Genomic DNA, 22,402 nt, shown 5'->3' with positions numbered 1-22,402 from the left:
TCCCCCTCCAACTTTCAAATCTCTTACTAGCTCTTCCTTCAGTGAGTCCTGACGAAGGGTCTCGGCCCAAAATGTCGACTGTACCTCTTCCTAGAGATGCTGCCTGGCCTCCTGCGTTCACCAGCAACTTTGATGTGTGTTCATCTTTCTTTGCTCAGTATTTGGTTGTATCACTGCTCTCAGCTATTACAGCCAGTAATCTTTTTAGATAAGTCTCCATTCGCTTTGCACAATGCGATGGAGCAAGATTTGCTCATTCCTCCTTGCAAAATTGCTCAAGCTGTGCCAGGTTAGTTGGGGAATGGCGGTGGACAGCAATCTTGGGGACTTGCCAGAGATGTTCGATTGGGTTAAGGTCAGGACTCTGACTGGGTCATTCAGGGATATCAGTTTTCTTCATTTGAAGCCACTCCATGGTTTCTCTGGCAGTGTGCTTTGGGTCATCGCTCTGCTGAAAGACAAACCTCCTCCCCAGGTTAAGCTTTCTGGCAGAGGCTAGCAGGTTTTATCCAGGGTCTCTCTGTATTCAGCAGCTTTCATCTTCCCATCAATCCTGACCAGATTTCCAGTCCCTGCTGCTGAAAAGCATCTCCACAGCATGATGCTACCTCCACCACACTTTACAGTAGGGTTGGTGCTCCTGGCTATTGCGCAGTATTAGATTTATGCCAAATATGCCAATTAGTGTTGAGGTCAAAAATATTCAATTTCAATCTCATCTGGCCACACGACCTTCTTCTACATTTTTTCAGTGTCTCCTAAGTGATGCTCTGTAAAGTCTTTACGGGCAAGCACATGCTTTTTTTTTTACTGGTACGTTTGGTGTCCACTGCCGTTCCCCAGCTAACCTGGCACAGCTTGAGCAGTTTTGAAAGGAATGGGCAAATCTTGCTTCATCACGTTGTGCAAGGCGAATGGAGACTTATCCAAAAAGATTACGGGCTGTAATAGCTGTGAGAGGTGGTTCAACCAAATACTGAAGAAACGGGGATGAATACTTTTGAACTGCTGATGTTTCAGTTTTTGAATTTTTAGTTTTTTAAACTTTACAATTTTCCCTGTTTTGGGGGGCTGTACTGTGAAAAGGGAGCATGGGATTCACAGATAAAAATTCTCAGTTAAATCAATCAAAATCCCTGGTTGTAATACTCATTTATGTGAGCAAAGGGTTGGGTCTGAACGCTTTTACAAGGCACTGTATATTGACAGGGACATAAGGAATATTTGGACTTTATTTATTCATAAGATACATTAATGATTTACATAATGGAATCAAATGTCACATTTCAAAGTTTGCCACTGACGCAAATCTGGGTGGGATTCTGAACTTTCATTTTGAGATACAGTGCGGAACAGGCCCTTCCAGCGCGGAACAGGCCCTTCCAGCGCGGAACTGGCCCTTCCAGCGTGACACAGGCCATTCCAGTGCGGAACAGTCCCTTCTAGCGCAGAACAGGCTCTTGCAGCGTGGAACAGGCCCTTCCAGCGTGACAGGCTCTTCCAGTGGGGAACAGGCCCTTCTAGCACGAAACAGGACCTTCCAGCGTAGAACAGGCCCTTCCAGTGCGAAACAGGCCCTTCCAGCATGAAACAGGCCCTTCCAGTGCAGAACAGGCTCTTCCAGTGTGAAACAGGCCCTTCCAGCATGGAACAGGCCCTTCCAACGCGAAACAGGCCCTTCCAGCGCGAAACAGGCCCTTCCAGCGCGAAACAGGCCCTTCCAGTGTGAAACAGGCCCTTCCAGTGCAGACCAGGCCCTTCCAGTGTGAAGCAGGCCCTTCCAGTCTGCTAAGCTGCACCACCCAGCAGCCCACCTATTTAACCCTCGCCTAATCTCAGTACAACTTACAATGACCAATTAACCTACTAACTGGTACGTCTTCGGGCTGTGGGAGCAAGCTGGAGCATTCAGAAGAACCCCACATGCACGCGGGAAGAAACGTCCAAACTTGCTTACAGGGATCGCCGGAAATGAACTCCGACCTTCAGCGCCCTGTCATAGCGTCACGCTAACCGCTACACTACTCTGGCGCGAGGAGCTTTCAAAATGACTTCCACAGAGTAACGCACACAGAATGCTGGAGTTGCTCAGCAGGTCAGGCAGCATCTATGGTGAGGAACAAACAGTTGCTGTTTCGGGCTGAGACCCTGAACTGGGACTGGAAATATGCATTTATTGAGATGGAGTGCAGAGAAGGCCCTTCTGGCCGTTCGAGCCGTGCCACCCAGCTATACCCCTGTTTAACCCCAGCCTAACCACAGGACAATTTACAATGCCCAATGAACCTATGAACTGGTACGTCTTTGGACTGTGGGAGGAAACTGGAGCACCCAGAGGAAACCCACGTGGTCACGGGGAGAACGTACAAACTCCTTAAAGGCAGCAGCGGGAATTGAACCTGGGTCTCCTGTTCTGTAAAGCGTTGCGCTAACTGCTAGGCTATCGGACCACCTAATTTGTTCAAGGAAGAGTTTGTATTGGCATGACACTTTTGACAGCAAGTGAAATATTACTGAAATGAACCCGATTCCGTAACGTCGGAATTACATTAGAGCACTAAGTGCAAAGCCGCTCTGCTACCACGCCGAGAGGGGAGAGGAGCTGAGGGGGGAGGAGGAAGAGTACAAATTGCCGGGTGGATTGAGTGAGTGAGTGGGTACATGACGGGACAGATAGAGGAGAATGTGGGTAAACATGACGACAGGATGAAACGCTGACAACTCCAACAGCCCACCGCATTGTGGCGTAGTGGCTAGCACGCTACCAGTAGGTCGGGGGATTGGTGGGCACGGCTGGAAGGCCGGAGGGGCCTATTCTCTGCGGCATCTCTACAAACAAATACATCTGCTTGGATGGAACAGAATCAGAAACAGGTTTAGTGTGTCGTGAAATTTGTCTTTGTGGCAGCCGTACAATGCAATACATCATCATAGAGAAAACATGTATTACAGGACGTATACATATATTAAATAGTTAAATTTAGCAAGTTGGGTGGGTGAGACTACAACCTGAGGTCAGGGGTTAAGGTTGAAAGGTGAAAAGTTTAAGGGGAACATGAGGGAAAACTTCTTTGTGTGGAATGAGCTGCCAGCACAAGTGGTGCATGCGAGCTCGATTTCAACACTTACGAGAAGTTTGGATAGGTACATGGATGGTAGGGGTATGGAGGGCTATGGTCCCGGTGCAGGTCGATGGGAGTAGGCAGATTAAATGGTTTCAGCATGGAGTAGATGGGCCAAAGAGCCTGCTTCTGCACTGTAGTTGTCCATGTCTTTAAAATAGTGTAGAAAGAGAAGAGTAGAGAGGCTGTGTTCACGGGTTCAACGTCCATTCAGAAATCTGAAGGCAGAGGGGAAGAAGCTGTTCCTGAGGCTACTCCGGTAAAACCTGCTTCTGGATACAAAGGCACACAGCCCCACTGCGGTGATACACACCGCCACCCGAGTGAAAGCAAACCGATACGAAAGCCATCCCTCGTACCTGCGCTGCCATATCGACCAGCTGCGGCAGTTTTAATATCCTCCCATCGCCATCCTTTAGGAAATCAAGCAAACTCCCTGGAAAGGAAAGAAGACGACTTATCAAAACTTAAACTTACGACATAAATCAGGATTTCAGTCTCTTCCTCCAACAGCCTGACTATCACTAAGCTGGGCTGGATTTCAATGCACTTGGGTAGTCTCTCTTTAAGTACCATTGGCACAGATCTACCAGAGCTGTTATGCCTGAAGACGGAAGGAAGCATTGATGTGCAGACGTTAGACACCACTGCTCTTGTTCAGGGTCCACATCATTAGAGATCAAACAAAGAGAGAGGTCAGAAATGACCTCACGGACTCCGAAACCCTCAGGACAATTTCCCTAGTGTTTGATTTACCATGGAATCCTCTCAGGTACCAGACGTAGACCCAGTGCAGCCCTCTCCACCACTTGACCCCCCCCCCCCAGCTCTGTTTATCTTCTCAAATTATATGGTTGTTTTTCGAGGGCATGTTATACACACTCAGCAGTCCTGCAGAGGTGGTTAGTGCTTGTAGGAACAATTTTATATTCAGTCAGTCTCTAAATTATTCATGGCTCACTGCAATAGCTGAAAGCTGAGGAGTTTCCCACTGCAGTATCTTAAAAAGAAACTGTGGCCTACAATTACAGAGTTCCTCACAGAGCTTGTAACATCACACTGGGTGTGGCTCGGGCTTATTTTTCTCCCCTTTGCAAGACCAATAGAAATTCCTTTCGGAAGGAACAGCCATTGCTCCATTTTTAGTTGTTGAGATGGTAGGGCACATCTGGAGAATCATGTTGTTTACAGCCTCAGTTCCTGCTGGGTCTCCACTGCCTTCCTGTCTGTGTCATTTACTCTGGTAAACGGATGGTGAGAGCTCAGCGCTGACAGCCTTCCTTCTGATCACTGCCGGGAAGGAGTCTGTGAGCAGCCTATGGCTCTGACAGGGGGGTAGGCCTCTCTGCCTCGTGTGGTGTCCCTCTCTTTCGATGAGAGTCGGCGATATTGGAGGATGGCATCGTGGTTCTGTGTTTATGGATTGCACTGTTGTGTTTACGGACAGTGGACTTTTTCAGACTTATGGTTTTATATTCTGTGATTTTTTTTTAATCGCTCATTTCGTCTCTGTTCCCTTTTCAGAGGGGAGGGTGTTTAGGGATTGGTGCCCCGTTAGTTTTTTGTGTGGGGGATGGATTGTTTTTTTTGGGCATCAGTGTTCTTGTTCCATTTTTTGTGCAGGAGGAGGGAGGTTTCGGGGGTCGATGGTCAGGATGCTGGGGGCATGTTTCATATTTCTCTCTGAATGACTTTCATGCTCTTTGTTTCATGGCTATCTGGAGAAGACAAATTTCAGAATTGTACATGGCTACATGCTTTGATAATAAATGAAACTTTGAAACTCCCTTTGTTCCTGCTGATGGGAGACACAAGTGGGTCTCCATTGCCTTCCTGTCTGTTGCTCCCTTCTTCACTTTCCAATATTTTTATGGATTATATTCATTAACACATAATTAATTACAAAGTACGTTACAATTATATTAACATCAATTCCATAAATTTTCTAAATAATAAACAAACCTTTACTTTGAAACATTTTAGAGCTTCAATGTGTTTATGTTGTCAGTGTTTCAAGTTACAACACTGTTACAAATTGTAACAATAAACACAGAATGGTAGTAGCTCATTGTTAATAAACCGCCGGCCTGTCGAATGCCAATGCCATCTAGTCAAAACATTTTATTTTTGCCATAATGCCTATCAGTTGTTTAGACTGTCTGGCATTGCTTACTTGTTTTGTGAGTTGTGGTTTGAGTTTGTTTAAAAAGTATGTGATTTTTCAATTTTCATTCTAAATATTCATTGTATGTTTATTACAAAAAATAACAATTTAAAGTGCTGCACACTTTTCAGGCCGTGTAAAAATTTCCTGCTCAGAGCAATGGTTGGTCTGTGTAACTGTTAAAAAGTATATTAGAGTGAGTGCTAGTAAAAATGGCACAAAGATTAAGAGAGGTTAAATAGATTATGAGAGTAGGCTTGCAGAGAACATGAAACTGATGAGGGTTAAAAGATTAGTGATGACGGATGTAGATATTCTGCAGTCAGAAACATGGGAAATTATAACAGGGAACAGATAATGAACAACAGAATGAATAAACACAAGCTGTAGTTCTATCTGTATGAGAGAAGGCACAAATGCCCTCACGGATAATTTAGGAAATTAAGAGTCCCGAGACAGGGCAGAACTGAAGGAAGTCAGTACTAGCAATGAAATAGTCCAGGAGGGAAAAAATACAGACACTGCCCAGATTAACAGACACACGATGCTGGAGGAACTCAGCAGGTCAGGCAGCATCGATGGAAATGAATAAACAGTTGTTGTTTTGGGCCGGGACCTTTCGTCAGGACTTCATCGCAGAGTATGCTTGGAAGTGGCCATTGAAATTGTGGGTTCATGGGGCGGGGAGGAGGGTGGGTCACCTGTTTCATTGTATCCAGTGCTGTTCTGCCAAGCACCGGGGGCATGCTATGTTGGCGCTGGGACTTGAGGATCTGAGTTATAGGGGAAGGTTGAATAGGCAGGATACTTGGTAGTGTGGAGGAGCAGAGGGATCTGGGGGTACATGTCCGCAGATCCCTGAAAGTTGCATCACAGGTAGATAGGGTAGTTAAGAAAGCTTATGGGGTGTTAGCTTTCATAAGTCGAGGGATAGAGTTTAAGAGTTGCGATGTAATGATGTAGCTCTATAAAACTCTGGTTAGGCCACACTTGGATTACTGTGTCCAGTTCTGGTCGCCTCACTATAGGAAGGATGTGGAAGCTTTGGAAAGGGTACAGAGGAGATTTACCAGGATGCTGCCTGGTTTAGAGAGTATGCATTATGATCAGAGATTAAGGGAGCTAGGGCTTTACTCTTTGGAGAGAAGGAGGATAAGAGGAGACATGATAGAGGTGTACAAGATATTAAGAGGAATAGATAGAGTGGATAGCCAGCGATTCTTCCCCAGGGCACTACTGCTCAATACAAGAGGACATGGCTTTAAGGTAAGGGGTGGGAAGTTCAAGGGGGATATTAGAGGAAGGTTTTTTACTCAGAGAGTGGTTAGTGCATGGAATGCACTGCCTGAGTCAGTGGTGGAGGCAGATACACTAGTGAAGTTTAAGAGACTACTAGACAGGTGTATGGAGGAACTTAAGATGGGGTGTTATATGGGAGGCAGGGGTTGAGGGTCGGCACAACATTGTGGGCCAAAGGGTCTGTAATGTGCTGTACTATTCTATGTTCTATATGTTCTATGTAGGTTAGGACTTTATTCCTTGGAGTGTAGGAAATTGAGGGGAGATTTGATAGAGGTATACAAAATTATGAGGGGAATAGATAGCGTAAATGCAAGCAGGCTTTTTCCACTGAGGTTGGGTGACACTAGGACTATATGTCATGGGGTAAAGGTGAAAGGTGAGATATTTAAGGGGAACATGAGGGAGACCTTCTTCGTTCAGAGGTCGGCGAGCGTGCGGAATGATCTGCAGGCACGAGTGATGGATGCCAGTTCGATTTCAATGTTTAGGAGAAGTTTGGGTAGGTACATGGATGGGAGGGGTATGGAGACTATGGTTCAGGTGCAGGTCGATGGGAGCAGCAAGTTTAAATGGTTTCAGCATGGACGAGATGAGCAAATACACACAGAATGCGGGAGGGACTCAGTAAGTCAGGCAGCATCTACAGAGGGGAATAAACAGTCAAGGTTTCAGGCAAAGACCATTCATCTGGTCCTGATGAAGAGTCTTGGCCTTGAAATGTCCCCTCCATAGATTGTGAGGTTCAGAGTCCATGCGGACACACACAAAATGCTGGAGGAACTCAGCAGATCAGGCAGCATCTACGGAGAGTTCCTTCAATCCTGATGAAGGGTCTTAGCCTGAAACATCAACTGATTATTCCCCTCCATAGATGCTGCCTGACCTTCTGAGTTCCTCCAGAATATTTTTGTGTGTTATTTTGGGTTTCCAGCATCTGTGGAACCTCTTGTATTGAAGAGTCTTTCTTGTCATACCAGATAGAAAGATCAGTGTTGAGATCACAGGCATGCAAGAGAGCAAAGACGACTGAGAAGTAACTGGGGAAATGGGACTGATGAGATTGCTCTGAGAGATGGGCTGAATGGCCTCATACCCCATATTATGAGAAATAAGTGTAATATCTTCAAGTCTGTGGATAACACAAAGCTGCTGTGGGGGCAGAAAGTAGGACATGGGAAGACCATATCACATGGCAGCAGAATTAGACCATTTGGCCTATCAAATCTGCTCTGCCATTTCATCGTGGCTAACTTAATATCCCTCTCAATCCCATTATCCTGCTTCCTCTTAATCTTGACACCCTTTCTAATCAGCAACTATCAACTTCTGCTTTAAGTGTACCCGACCCGATGACTTGGCCTGCACAATGAGCATTCATTTGTTCATTATGCACCGTGTTGTAGGACGTGGGTCATCGTGGCCTTTCCATGGCCATGATTGTTCTTGGCCACGTTTTCCACAAAAGTGGTTTGCCATTGCCTTCTTCTGGGCAGTGACTTTACAAGACAGGTGACCCCAGCCATTATCAATACTGTTCAGAGACTGTCTGCCTGGTGTCGGTGGTCGCATAACCAGGACTTACGATGTGCACCGGCTGCTCGTACGACCATCCACCACCTGCTCCCATGGCTTCACATGGCCTTGGTGGGGGGTGGGGAATGGAGCCTACACCTTGCCCAAGGGTGACCAGCAGGCTAACGGAATGACGGAGCCTCTTACTCCTCCGGTAGAGGCTCACCTCCACTCTGCCACCCAGAAGCAATAATGTTCCGCGGATTCGCCACCATTCACTCACTGCATTCTCCTTCTCGACCTGCAAGTTAACCTTCAGGAAATCCTGCCGGAGGACTCTTTGCACCTCCGAGTTTTGAATTGTCTCCCGTTTAGCTTTCATTCCTTCTACCAAAGAGCATGACACTGTATACCACCTGCCCTCTCCTACTCTGTCCAAATCATTCTGGAGATTCCCTGCTTCCTCAACACTACCTGCCCCTCCACTTATCTCTGCATTGTCTACAATCGTGACCACAAAGCCGTCAGTTCTGTCATTCTGATCTGCTTCGTCCATTGCCATTGAATGTGGAAGTGTCATCAACCACCAAGTAATGGTACAGGAAGCACGGGAGACGCGCGGACACGCGGCACGCAGGGAGGACTACGGTTACCTTGCGTCATGAACTCTGTGACAATGTAGATGGGCTCCTCGGAAACCACGGCGTAGAGCTGCACCAGCTTGTCGTGACGCAGTCGTTTCATTATCTGGGCCTCCTCGAGGAATGCCTCTGGCGACATGGTGCCTGGTTTCAGTGTCTTCACCGCCACCTTGGTGGTGCCGTTCCATGTGCCTGAACCCAGCCCAGGCGCAGAGACAGAGCGAGAAAAAGCAGATTACCCACAAGAAACGGTTGGCGCTGGGGTGGAACGAGTGGTGAGGGATGGGTATGAAAAGTGATGGGCATGGTGTGCCATGCTTCTAGAAAGTCTGTTAATTTTACGCTCCGAAAGAGTTAACGCTCTGAATCTACACTGGGGGGTTCCTGGGGTCAAAGCCTCCAGTCCAATCACACTGAACCCCAACTCGGAGGAGGTGAGTGAAATGAGGCCAAGCCACGACCCGGCAGATGTGGCCTCTCTATCTCCCAGCCTTGGGTACAGCACCACATCTCCCTGGGTGGGATGTGGCCGGGGTAGGTAATAAAAATGACAGGCAGCACCCTCACCCCCCCCTCAACCTATTCCACCCTCTGCTTCCCAGGTAAGCCGCAGTGAATAGGGCTGGGGCAGGGGGTGCTCCAGGCAAGGCAGTATAAACTTTCCTCATGGGGCTCATGGGGGTGGGAGGGGGGTTTGAGGGTTAACAACAGAGGAGGGCAAATTGGGCACATTTATAAACTTTCCTCATGGGGGGGAGTGAGGGGTAATGACAGAGGAAGGCAAACTGGGCACATTTGGGCTTTCCTGGGCTCAGCCCTTTTCCTGAATTCTTCCACAAAAAAAAACAATTTGCGAAAATCATATATTACTCTACCCAAAAAACACCTCTCTGGAATATTGCCAGGCAATTATTTTTGTTTGTGGGAAAGCAAGCCAACCCAACCGAAACTTCAGAGCACGGTACAAGCTGCCAAAGACAAAAATGGGGGCTGCACCTTGCAAGGCCTCCAAGACGACCACAACCTTGTCCTGATATGGAGCTCATGTGCCTCTAAGACCCGGAGAGCTATGTTGTCTGGAGTCAGAGCGTTATGCTTTGGCTCTTGGTAGGGTCACCCATGCCAGACAGGTCAAAGGGTAGAGGCCAGACTAAGAGTGGTCCATCGGTCCTCCAGGTTCAGGAGTTCAGCTCAGGGTGAACAACCCTGACTGGTAAAGCAAAATTGTGGTGGAAAAGTAATGAAGAATCCTTCTACACAGAAAAGGAGGACCTTAAACACCAGCAGCGTAATTGGCAGGTATATCTTGCAGGGGTTCTAAACCTGGCATTCATGGGCTCCTTGCTTAAAGGTCTTGATCCATGACATAAAAAAAGTTGGGAAGTCCTTTCTTACAGCAATATAGCACAGGAGCAGGCCATTTGGCCCAACATGTCTATGCCATCCAGGCACCTATGTTAGTCCCATTTGCCTGCATTTGACTCTTATTCCTCTTATGGGCAGCGCAGTAGCGTAACACTGAACCAGTGACCCTGGTTCAATTCCCACTACTGTCTGTAAGGAGTTGGTACATTCTCCCTGTGATCGCACGGGTTTCCCCTGGGTGCCCCCATTCCCCACATTCCAAAAGATGGACGAGTTAGAAGGTTAACTGGTCACATGGGTGTAATTGGGTGGCAGGGGCTCGCTGGGCTATATCTCTAAATAAAATAAAAATGAAAATCACCTGTCCAACTATTGTTTAAATTCTGTTTTTGTAACCGGCTCTACCACTCCATAAATAACAAATTATAATGTATTCTCAATAAATATAGCTCTGCTAATCAATCATATTGGGCGTGGGATCAAAAATATCACTTTCTTTAAGAAACACTCGTTTTTTTATGCACAAAGCACAGAATCGAAATTTGTGTCACGGGATGTTATTACCTCTGAGATCCTCGTTCCTAATTTCAGGGAGTCATAATGATACCTGTGGCTTGTGACTTCACACACTGACAACTTGATTAAGTTGCCAGTGGCTGAAATCTGAACTCAGAGAGACCTGTCTAAAGGGAGAGTGATTTGTTACTAATCCAGGAACTGGTAATAAGAGCCACAAGGGACACATACATTTATGTGCATTTTGACCATAGGAGAGGATTAATGCAGTTGTGAATGAGGAGATGGGAAGACATGCAGTGAAAGTTTAACAGGTTAATGTATACTGATGGCTTGTCAACAGACTTGCTCATTGTAACGAATCTCAAAGGCCAATTCCAGCCTCGTCACTCCTACATCGAACTCAAGAGATTCTGCAGATGCTGGAAATCCAGAGCGACACACACAAAGTGCTGGAGGAACCCAGCTGGTCAGGTAGCACCTATGGAGAGGAATAAACAGTTCATGTTTCGGGTTGACATCCTTCATCAGGACTGGAAAGGAAGGGGGCAGAAGGCAGAATAAGAAGATAAGGGAAGGGCCTCAGCTATTACCAGCTTGTATCCTCTCCCTTCCCCTACCTTCTTCTCCCCCTCTGCCATCTAATTTCTGAATGGATATTGAACCCATGAACACTACCTCACGACTTATTTAAAATTTCTGTTTTTGTACTAACTTAATGTATACTTACTGTAATTCACAGATTTTTTCTATATTTATCACGTACTGCATTGTACTGCTGCCATTAATGTAACAAATTTCATGACTTATGCCGGTAATACTAAACCTGATTCTGATTCTGATTATGGCTTCTAACCCCTTCCTTTCCAGTCCTGGTGATGGATCTCATCCTGAAATGTCGCTCCATAGATGCTGCCTGACCTGCTGAGTTCCTCCAGCATTTTGTGCATGTGACTGCTACATCTTTCAGGATCTTTATTTAAAGAAAGCATCAGGAAAATGATTCATCATCTTACCCACGAACACGTCTCCGAAACATCCCTGACCAAGTTTTTTGTCCAAGGTTAGGGATTGCCGACTTATCTCCCATGCATCTTTACCCAGTCCCAGAGTCTGTGGTACCTCACCCGGACAAACCTTGGTTAACACTTGGCACAAACCATCAGTATGATCTGCAGGGAATGGATGCAATGGAGGGATAATGTAATCAGGGTCACATGCATTAGTATCCACAGGACCTGCAGCTACTGACGAGGCAGTTGGAACCTTTTGCATAACACATTATTCTCAGTTTTCTGGCCGCAGAGAAATTGTCAGCCGGTTTGGAATGGTAAAGCTCAAAGCTTAAAGTAAATTTATTATCAAAGTACATATATGAAGGTAAGACAGTGGCTATTATTTCATTTGGAGTATGAGGAGATTTGGTTTGTCACCTAAAACAGTCAAAAACTTTTACAGATGTACCGTGGAGAGCATTCTGACTGACTGCATCATCTGTCTGGTATGCACAGGATCAAAATAAGCTGCACAGAGTTGTAACCTCAATCAGCTCCATCATCAGCACAGGCCGCTGTAGTATCCAAGACATCTTCAAGGTGGCATCCATCATTAAGGACCCCATCACATAGGACATGCCCTTTTCTCATTGCTACCATCAGGAAGGAGGTACAGGAGCCTAAAGGCACACACTCAATGATTTAGGAACAGCTTCTTCCCCTCTGCCATCTGATTTCTGGATGGACATTGAATCCATGAACACTACCTCACTACTTTTTTATTTCTGTTTTTGCACTACTTATTTAATTTAACTATATTAATTTAACAAATTTCATGACACATGCTGGTGATATCAAACCTGATTCTGATTCTCTTCTCGCTGCTGCCATCAGGTAGAAGGTACAAGAGCCTCAGGACTCACACCACCAGGTTCAGGAACAGTTACTACCCCTCAACCATCAGGCTCTTGAACAAAAGAGAATAACAACACTCATCCATTGAGATGTTCCCACAACCAATGATCTCACTTTAAGGACTCTTTATCTCATTATCTCATGTTCTCATTATTTATTGCTATTTATTTATATTTGCACTTGCACAGTTTGTTGTCTTCTGCACGCTGGCTGATCTTTCATTGATCCTGTTATAGTTACTATTCTATAGATTTGCTGAGTATGCCCACAGGAAAATGAATCTCGGGGTTGTATATGGTGACATAGATGTACTTTCATAATAAAATTAACTTTGAACTTTGGAAATATACAACCCTGAGATTCATTTTCTTGTGGATATACTCAATAAGTCCACAGAATCATAATCATATTGAAAATGAATGGAAGACCACCCAACTGGGCATTCAACCAGAGTGCAGAAGGCAACAGACTGCGTAAATAGAGAAAAATAAAAATAATAATTAAAAAAAGCAATAAATATCAAGAACATGAGATGAAGAGTTCTTGAAAATGAGTCCATAGGTTGGGGGAACAGTTCAGTGATGGGGCAAGTGAAGTTGAGTGAAGTTATCTCCTTTGGTTCAGGAGCCTGATGGCTGAGGGGTAGTAACTGTTCCTGAACCTGGTGGTTTGAGTCCTGAGGCTCCCACACCTTCTTCCTGATGGCAGCAGTGAGAAGAAAGCATGTCCTAGGTGGTGGAGGGTCCTTGATGATGGAAGCTGCTTTCCTGCGACAGCATTTTATGTAGACGTGCTCAATGATTGGGTGGGCTATAGGAAATTTAGGTCTTCAAAAGAAGCAAATTGAGTGAAGATCTGTTGGAATAGACTAGGAATTGGTTTATTATTGTCTCATGTCCCAAGGTATAGTGATAAGCTTGTCTTTCATGCTGTTCATACAGTGCATTGAGGTAGATCAAGATAAAACAATAACAGAATGCAGAATAAAGTATAACAGCTACAGAGAAAATGATGTTAAAAAAAAAGAAGAGATTGTGTAGAGGCTGGAAATCCAGAGCAACACACACAAATTGCCTAATGAACTGAGCAGGTCAGGCAGCATCCATGGAGAGGAATAAAGAGTCATTGTTTCGAGCCAAGACCCTTCATTAGGTCCTGGTCCTGACAAAGTGTTTTTGACCTGAAATGTTGACTCTCTATTCCTTTCCAAGGGCAGTCCAAGGAGACAATAAGCTGCAAGATCATAACGAGGTAGATTATGAGGTCAAGAGTCTACCTTGGCATACTAGGAAAGCAGTCAACAGCAGGGCAGAAGATGTTCTTCCAGCTGGTGGCAAGTGCTTTCTGCCTGATGGGGCAGGGGAGAAGTGAGAATGTCCGGGGGTGATTGGGGACCTTGATTATGCTGACCGTGTTACTGAGGCAGCTAGCGGTGTAGACAGAGTCCATGGAGGGGAGGGTGATGTCTATGGTGTGCTGAGCTGTACCCAGCTTCTTGTTAAACACTGTACATAGTTCTACATTTACGGGAAGGGTCCAAACAATCAGTTTATGATGTAGACATTACCGGCAAGGCCAGTATCTACTGCGCCCAACCATGACTGCCCTCAATAACATGGTGGTGAGCTGGCTTCTCGAGCCAGTGCAATCCCCAGTTGATGTGTACCATCAGAGCTATGGAGGAGGAAGGTCCAGGATTTGGACCCTGTGTTGTAGAAGGAGTGGTGATCGATTTCTAAGCTGGGATAATGAGCTTGCAGGGGAACCTACAGGAGATGGTATTATTGGCAAGCACTTGCTGATCTTGCCTTTCTTGGTGGGACAGGTCATGGCTTTGGCCAGTGAGACAAGGATGCCCAGACAAATAATTACAGGATCCTAGGGGGTCGAGCAGTAGCTGTGGAGGGTGTGGGAGGAATTGTCAAAGTCCTGTGTTCAAACCCAGATCATTTGTCAATCCACTCAGTTCCTCCATTAGATTGTTGTCGCTCAAGATTCCAGAATTACTTGTATCTGACTGTAATGGAATTTGTATATTATCATCATCATTATGTGACGTGTCATATGATGTGGCCGATCATGATCTTTCCATGACCATGATAGTTCCTGTCAAATTTTTCCACAGAAGTGCTTTGCCATTGCTTTCTCCTGGGCAAGACGGGTGACCCCAGCCATTATCAATACTCTTCAGAGATTGTCTGCCTGGCGTCAGTGGTCGCATAACCAGGACTTGTGATGTGCACCGGCTGCTCGTGCGACCATCCGCCACCTGCTCCCATGGCCTCACGTGACCCTGATCGATGGGGGAGGGTGGGAGCTAAGCAGGTGCTACACCTTGCCCAAGGGTGACCTGCAGATCAGTGCAGGGAAGGAGCACTTTACCCCTCCTTTGTATATGATGCACACGTTAAGTCAATATCTTTTCACTGGTCTTTGGCGCAGCATGAAGGATTATAGATTATAGAAGGTAAAGACAGGGTAAATGCAAGCAGGCTTTTTCCACTCAGGTTGGGTGGGACCACAACCAGCGCACAGATTAAGGGTGAAAGGTGAAAAGTTTAAGGGGAACATGGGGGGAAATCTCTTCACTCAGAGGGTGGTGGGAGTGTGGAACGAGCTGCCAGTGCAAGTGGTGCATGCGAGCTCGATTTCAATGTTTAAGGGAAGTTTGGATCGGCATGTGGATGGTGGGGGTATGGAGGGCTATGGTCCCGGTGCAGGTCGATGGGACTAGGCAGTTTAAATGGTTTGGCACAGACTAGATGGGCCGAAGGGCCTGTTTCTGTGCTGTATTTTTCTATGACTTTATCTGTTACTATGGATTTAATAAATTGGGAACTTGTTGGAGATTTACAAAGTGAGGGAAAGGCTCAGGAAGGGAAATAATGCAAATTAGTGTCTTCTCGTGGAGGAAATCACAGACTATTTTACTACAGAGATGTATTGGAAGAAAGATAACCAATTTGCTTCCAAAACAGAAAATATGAGATTATCTGGGAATAAGGACTGGATAGGGATACAGAAAGGAGGAAAAGAAGAGGAATTAATAGCTTGGACAGGGAATGCTACTGCTGTACATAATTCCAAATTAATTGGTTACATTAGCACAGATAATTGGCTGAACCTTCTCTCCCCCGCTGCTCTGTACAATAATTTGTATGAATCCATCCGGGGCCAAATTAACTCTGAGGTTCCAACTGTTCAAATTCACAATTCCATCCAATTTCAGAGAATAATGTGTTTCTTGCACAAGGGATCCAGCCACTTCCCGAGACAAGGTCAAGGCTCTGTTTTCCAATATAAAACGTGACAGAAGCATTAACATTTCACTTGTCTCTACAGCGGCCACAAGTCCGTCTTTGCCTTGCAGTGGCTCGGTTCCTACCCATCCACACTTCCCCAAACTGCCCATTGCCCAGTTTCTTGATCAGCTGCAGGGACTCGCGAGGAATTTCCCAGACGTCTTTGGTTTTGACTGACAGATCTGCCAGCTTCGGCATCCCTTTATGACAGGGTACGACCAAACGGCAACACAGTCCCGCGGCTCGTTCTACAGCAGGGACACACAACGGGCACAGGGGAAAAGCAAGAGGTCAGACAAAAGAGTTAATCATGAGGCAGCAGTAACCAACAGAAACACACGCACAATTACATCCAAAGCAGGCAATGCAGTGCTTCTCCCTTGTAAAACTCTCAAGGACCCTATCTTCTGACACCTTTAGTCAGTGACTTCTCAGAGCAATTAATCTTGTCTCACTACTAAATATCTACTTAGTTCAGAACTCAGATGACCAAGGACTAACGAGAGAGGAAATTCATAACCCCCTGGGTTATGGAGGCGATGTGATTCTTGAATACTGACTCTATCACAATATTTCTAATAAAAACCATTGACAAAATTTGTTGTCTTTTTACATTTGGCCATTTGATTCCTCACATAAATTCCACCTGAGTGATTTTTATTCCGTAACTCAGAGTGTCACCCACAGATCAAAGGATCCACTAACAATCTGCGCCATAAACCATGAATTAGTTAGAACTACAGGATATCCGTGTTGTCATTGGAGCGGGTTCAAAAATGGTTCATGAAAATGATTCCAGGATTGATATAGCTTCTTATATGAGGAGAATTTGATGCCTCTGGACCTGTACTCACTGGAATTCAGAAGAATGAGGGGTGATCTCATTGAATGTTGAAAGGCCTCGATAGAGTGGATGTAGAATGGATGTTTCCTTCGGTGGGGGAGTCTAAGACCAGAGGACACAGCCTCAGAATAGAGGGACGTCTACTTATAACAGAGATGAGGAGGAATTTCTTTAGCCAGAGAGTGGAGAATGTGTGGAATTTAGTGCCACAGGCGGCTGTGGAGGCCAAGTCAGACTCGATGGGCCAAATGGTTTAATTCTGCTCCTCGACCTTATGGATTTAATGAAGAGCTTTCAGTTTCTTACCTAGGACAATATTTCCTGCCCGTTTGCAAAACAAAAGAAGGATAGACTTGTACAGAAAGTAATTTTGTAGGCAGAAAAACGGCGTCACAGAAGCACAACGGTTAGTGCGACGCTATTACGGCTCAGGGTGATATGGAGTTCAGAGTTCAATTTCGCTCCGTCTGTAGGAATCTGTATGTCCTCCCCGTGAATCGGCCTCCGAGCATCCTCCAGGTGCTCTAGTTTCATCTCACGGTCTCACATGTGCCAGTTCCATAATAGACCCATATGATGTAGGACCAGAATGTAGCAATTTGGCCCATAATCAGCTATTTCATCACGGCTGACCAATTTTCCCTCTCAGCCCCAACTGCCTGCCCTCTCCCCGTGCTCTGACTAATCAAGCCATAAATATACCCAACGACTTGGCCTTCATAGCCACCTGTAGCAATGAATTCCACAGATTCACCACTCTCTGGCTAAAGAAATCCCTCCTCACCTGCGTTCTAAAAGGACACTATTCTGAGGCTGTGCCCTCTGGTCCTAGACCTGCCCACCATAGGAAATATCCTCTCCACATCCACACTATCGAGGCCTTTCAACTTTTCATCGGTAGGTAGGTTAATTGGTCATTGTAAATTGCCCTGTGATTAAGCTAGGGTTAAATCGGTGTGTAGCTTGTGGACTGGAAGGGTCTGTTCTATGCTGTGTGTCTACATGAATAAAGTGACCATCCTCAGAGACTGTTTCTTTTTGTTTAAATTGTTGCGTAAATAGGCAGGCCCTTCCTACGACTACCGCTGTCCGTTTGTCCTGAACATCTAGGCTTGACCAGATTGCGCCCTGCAACCCAACACAGCAACAGCAAACACGACAAGAGCGTCTCAGATTGCCCAGAAGGTCACAAAGGCTTAAACGTAAAAGAGGTGGTTTTCAAGAATGCCCACAGAATGCCACAGTGCCTGAAATTCCGTGCTGAGTTTAACCTGTTACATATTTCTGTCCGCACTTTTCTGATTCGGTGTAAAATATTTTTTTAATCAATGTAAATGCCAGGTGTCATGAGCATTCATCGATGATGGGAACTAAAAGGTCACAAGTTCACATTTGATTTGAGAATCATTTTCAGTTTTTTCTCCCCTTATATTCCTGCTGGTGTTGTCCACGTTGGCACACCTTCCTAGTGACGTGGCTTAAATGCTTGGGCACGGGGCAGTGAAAACTGTGCCACTCTGCAGAGCAAAGGTCTCAAAACATACAACAACCAACAAAGCAAACATGTTGCAGACTGGAAGCTTTCATCAGCTTGGAAATAAACAGCAGAGCCATGGCCTTTGAATCCAGTATAATATTTGAGAATCTTGTCAATGCATCTCTTATAAATATGCAATTAAATAAAATTTCACTAGCAGCACAGAAGTTTGAACTCATGCCCGTTGAGCAACAGTTGCTTCCCATAAAGGTGCAATTATACAACTGTATTCATGGTATATATGACTAGACAATTAAACAAGCAATTCATTTCCCAGGGCAGAAATGGCTCATACAAGGGGGCATAATTTTAAGGTGCTCAGAGGAACGTGTAAGTGGGGACGTCAGAGGTAAGTTATTTACATAGCGAGTGGAGGGTGCGTGGAATGCACTGTCAGGGGTGGTGGTAGAGACAGGTACATCAGGGACATTTAGAAACTCCTAGATCGGCTCATGGATGAGAGAGGAGTGGAGTGCTGTGTAGGAGGGATTCCTCCAAAAGGACCACAGCCTTCTCGTAGGGTTTGGAGGCTTGTGTGCCTCAATGATCTGGAGAGCTACGTTGACTGGAGTCAGGGCTTCATGCTTTGGCTTGTGGAAGGGTCACCCGTGCCAAATAGGTCAAAGGGGAGAGGCCAGACTAAGAGTGGTCCACCGGTCCTCCAGGTTTGGGGGTTTCAGCTCAGGACCAACAACCCTAACAGGTCAAAAATTAGTTACAGAAACGGCAATGAAGAATCCTCCTACATCTGAGTGCGACGGTATTCCTGAGTCTCCACCCGGGACTTGCCTGACTGACAGTAGTGAAAACGGAGAGGAAGCTACTGACACGATGAAGGAAGCCCTGAACACCGCCAGAGATGGAGGACCTTCATTGCTGCCCTAAACGCCAGCGGTGTAACGGGCCGTAGAGGTGCAGAAGGGAAGGGTTAGATTGACCTCTGAGTGGATGGAAGGGTCAGCACAACATCGTGGGCCCAAGAACCTCTGCTGTGCTGTAATGTTCCTTGTTCTGTATGTTGAAAGGAAGTTGTAATTGATAGCAAACAGATCGCAAAGAAAGATGTGAAAATATCCTTCTGCCTGTTGAAGCTACACTAAAGATCCCTTCCTGGTTACTCAGCGAGGGCTTTTCACATTGTGGGTGAATGTGGGTGAAAATGGATCTCTGGTTCACTGCTCACCTGTCGCTGTGACGTTGTTCTGCGATTGGAGCTTGCTTTACCCTGCTATAGTGTGACAGGACCTGATTATCAGTGTTGTGCTTAGGTTGGGCAAGTGTGTTTTAATAAAGCATTTTGATTTGCATTTGTGTTGTGAGTAGTTTTGGACCCCCTTACCGAACGATTGGAGCGGCTCTCGAGGAGGCTCACGAGAATGATCCTGGGAATGTTAGGGTTAACGTACGAGGGGCTCTGGGCCTGTACTCACTGGAGTTTAGAAGAATGAGGGGGGATTGCATTAAAGTGAATCATATGTTGAAAGGCCTAGATAGAGTGGATGTGGAGAGAATGTTTCCAACAATGGGAGAGTCTAAAGCCAGCCTGCGAACAGGAACAGGACGTCCCTTTAGGACAGAGATGAGGAGGAATTTCTTTGGCCAGAGGGTGGTGAATCTGTGGAATTCGTTGCCACGGGCGGCTGTGGAGGCCAAGTCACCGGGTATATTTAAAGCAGAGGTTGACAGGTTCTTGGTTAGTCAGGGTGTCGGAGGTGGAGCTGGGGCGGACGTGGAGACACCCAGCTGTCAGCAGGTTGTTGGTGAGTGAGTACCTTGATGAGACGCCACCTTCCATCCCCTTGTGGATGGTTCAGGGTAGAGCGAGAGGGCATTCGTGAGCCTAACTGGATTTGCCCAGCTTTTGGCCGGCACACTTCCACACCGATGGGCACATCCAAGCATTGAACCTGTTGTGCTTCCATAAGCCAGGCACAAGGGCCACCAAAAGACGTAAGACGATCCCAAGATGTTTACATGTGTTGCATTATGCAGTTGTTGTAATAATGCTCAGACGTGAGTGGGTGAAGAAAGGAAGTAATGAAGTATTGCTTAATTATTTGAAATCTTTCTCTAGATAAATAACATGCTGACATCTTAAGCAGAAATGTTAGCTCTTTAAAAGCCTCTTGCAGTATATTATCAACACTGACTTAATTCCTATTTTTAAATCATATTGTAGAATATTTCAGTCAATTTGGAGTATTGTGTGCTGTTTTGCTCGGCTACCTACAGGAAAGATTGAAAGAGTGCAGAGAAAATTTACAAGGTTGTTGCCAGGTCTAGAGGACCTGAGTTATAAGGAAAGATTGAATAGTTCAGGACTTTATTCCTTGGTGTGTTGGAGATTGAGGGGAGATTTGATAGAGGTACACAAAATTATGAGGGCTATAGATAGGGTAAATGCAAGCAGGCTTTTTTTTCCATTGAGAAGCACAAACAAGAGAAAATCTGCAGACGATTTAAGTCAAAGTATACACACAAAATGTTGGAGGCGCTCAGTAGGCCAGGCAGCGTCTCGGCCCGAAGTGTCAACAGTTCACCCTTTGCCGTAGACGCAGCCTGGCCTACTGAGTTCCTTCAGCATTCTGTGTGAGTATACTTCTTTCTACTGAGGTTGGGTGGGACTACAACGAGAGTTCATGGGTTAAGAGTGAAAGGTGAAAAGTTGAGGGGGAACTCCTTTGCTCTGAGGGTCCTGTCACACTTTAGCAGGGTAAAGCTGCAGCTCAAGTGGTGCATGCGACATTCAAGAGAGGTTTGGGTAGGTATGCGGATGGGAGGGGTGTGGAGGGCTGTGGTCCTGGTGCAGGTCGATGGGAGTAGGCAGTTTAAATGGTTCAACAGGTACTGGATGGGCCGAAGGGCCTGTTTCTGTGCTGTACTTTCATATGACTCTATGACTGGAGATGCATTGAGTGAAACTCAATATTTGCAACAGGATATCACAATATTTAACTCCATGAGATGATGCAAAACACCTGGGCCAAAGTGGATTCAACCTTTTCCAGCTCTTTGAACACCTTTTGATGCGGACAGTAAGCAAGTGCCGATGAAAGAACATCCGTTAGAACAGATGTCTGTTCCCTTCCATGCCTAACTTGCGTACCAGGTAGTAACAAAAGAGATTCTGCTGGAAATCCAGACGAACACCCACAAAATGCTGGAGGAACTTGGAGGATCAACACCTCACACACGGCTGGGTAGGCTCCAACCTGATGGCATGAAGATTGATTTCTCTAACTTCCAGGAATTTCTCCACCCTGCCCCTTCTCTCTTTGTGCGTTTCCCATCTGGCTCCTCTCCCACCCCTTCTAGTGCTCCCTCCCCCATCTCTTTCTCCCGTGGCCCACTCTCCTCTCCTGTCAGATTCCTTCTTCCCCAGCCCTTTACCTTTTCCACCTATCAGTTCCCAGCTTCTTACTTCATCCCCTCTCCCTCACTCACCCATCCACTTCCCCCCCTCACCTGGTCTCAATCGTCAGATGCCAGCTTGTCTTCCTCCCCTTCTCCCACCTTCTGATTCCGGCAAACAAGAGAAAATCCGCAGATGCTGGAAATCCAAAGCTCGCAGGCAAAATGCCGGAGGAACTCAGCAGGCTGGGCAGCATGTATGGAAAAAAGTAATCCATAGATGCTGCCAGGCCTGCTGAGTTCCTCCAGCATTTTGTGTGTGTTGCTCCCTATTCCAGTGTCTTCCCCCTTCCTTTTCCAGTCCTGACGAAGGGTCTCGGCCCAAAACCTCGACCTTTTATTCCCATCCTTCCATTGATGCTGCCAGGCCTGCTGAGTTCCTCCAGCATTTTGTGTGTGCTGTTCATTGGTATTAAACTGCTTCAGGTCTGACTCCGGGAATCTTTATTTGATTGCTGCCTGTTAAATTGTTGCACCTGCCCCAGGTGTGGGGCCGAGAAAAGTGACGTCTAATCTCAGATTAGTCGCCTCTTTGTTCATAATGGCTGAGTCAGGGGGGGACTGCTGCATCAGAACTGTGTCCATTCAAAACCATTGGAGCGGGAAACCGACAGTCTAAAATTCATGCCACAGTGAACACCTAACATACTCTTTCCAATACCCAACGACACGATATAAAAATCCAGTCTACACACTTGTGCTGCTGACTGGGGTCAACCGGATGAAAAGTTTTCAGTTGAACCACAATCCCATTAATCGCCCTCCTGAATATTTTA

At 46.1% G+C, this 22,402-nt stretch overlaps 1 protein-coding gene across 9 annotated transcripts in view; it reads right to left on the bottom strand.

The window, feature by feature from the left end:
* Positions 1-22,402, bottom strand: part of LOC134339015 (tyrosine-protein kinase Fyn-like) — a 299,324-nt gene that overhangs the window by 13,117 nt on the left and 263,805 nt on the right. For 7 of the 9 annotated variants that reach the window (XM_063035252.1, XM_063035255.1, XM_063035251.1 and 4 more), the window contains 3 exons: positions 15,918-16,082; positions 8,754-8,933; positions 3,482-3,558 (listed from right to left, as the gene is read on the bottom strand). In XM_063035252.1, coding sequence (XP_062891322.1) covers positions 3,482-3,558; positions 8,754-8,933; positions 15,918-16,082 — 422 coding nt within the window. Of the gene's footprint in view, positions 1-3,481; positions 3,559-8,753; positions 8,934-11,638; positions 11,795-15,917; positions 16,083-22,402 lie in introns of all 9 variants that reach the window. The other 2 variants (XM_063035258.1, XM_063035250.1) reach the window with 2 other exon arrangements.

This window comes from Mobula hypostoma, chromosome 28 (assembly GCF_963921235.1).
Source record: "Mobula hypostoma chromosome 28, sMobHyp1.1, whole genome shotgun sequence".
NCBI classification, from domain to species: domain Eukaryota; kingdom Metazoa; phylum Chordata; class Chondrichthyes; order Myliobatiformes; family Myliobatidae; genus Mobula; species Mobula hypostoma.
Note: the sequence above shows the minus strand (reverse complement) of the source record. Positions and strands in the feature narration are given on the sequence as shown.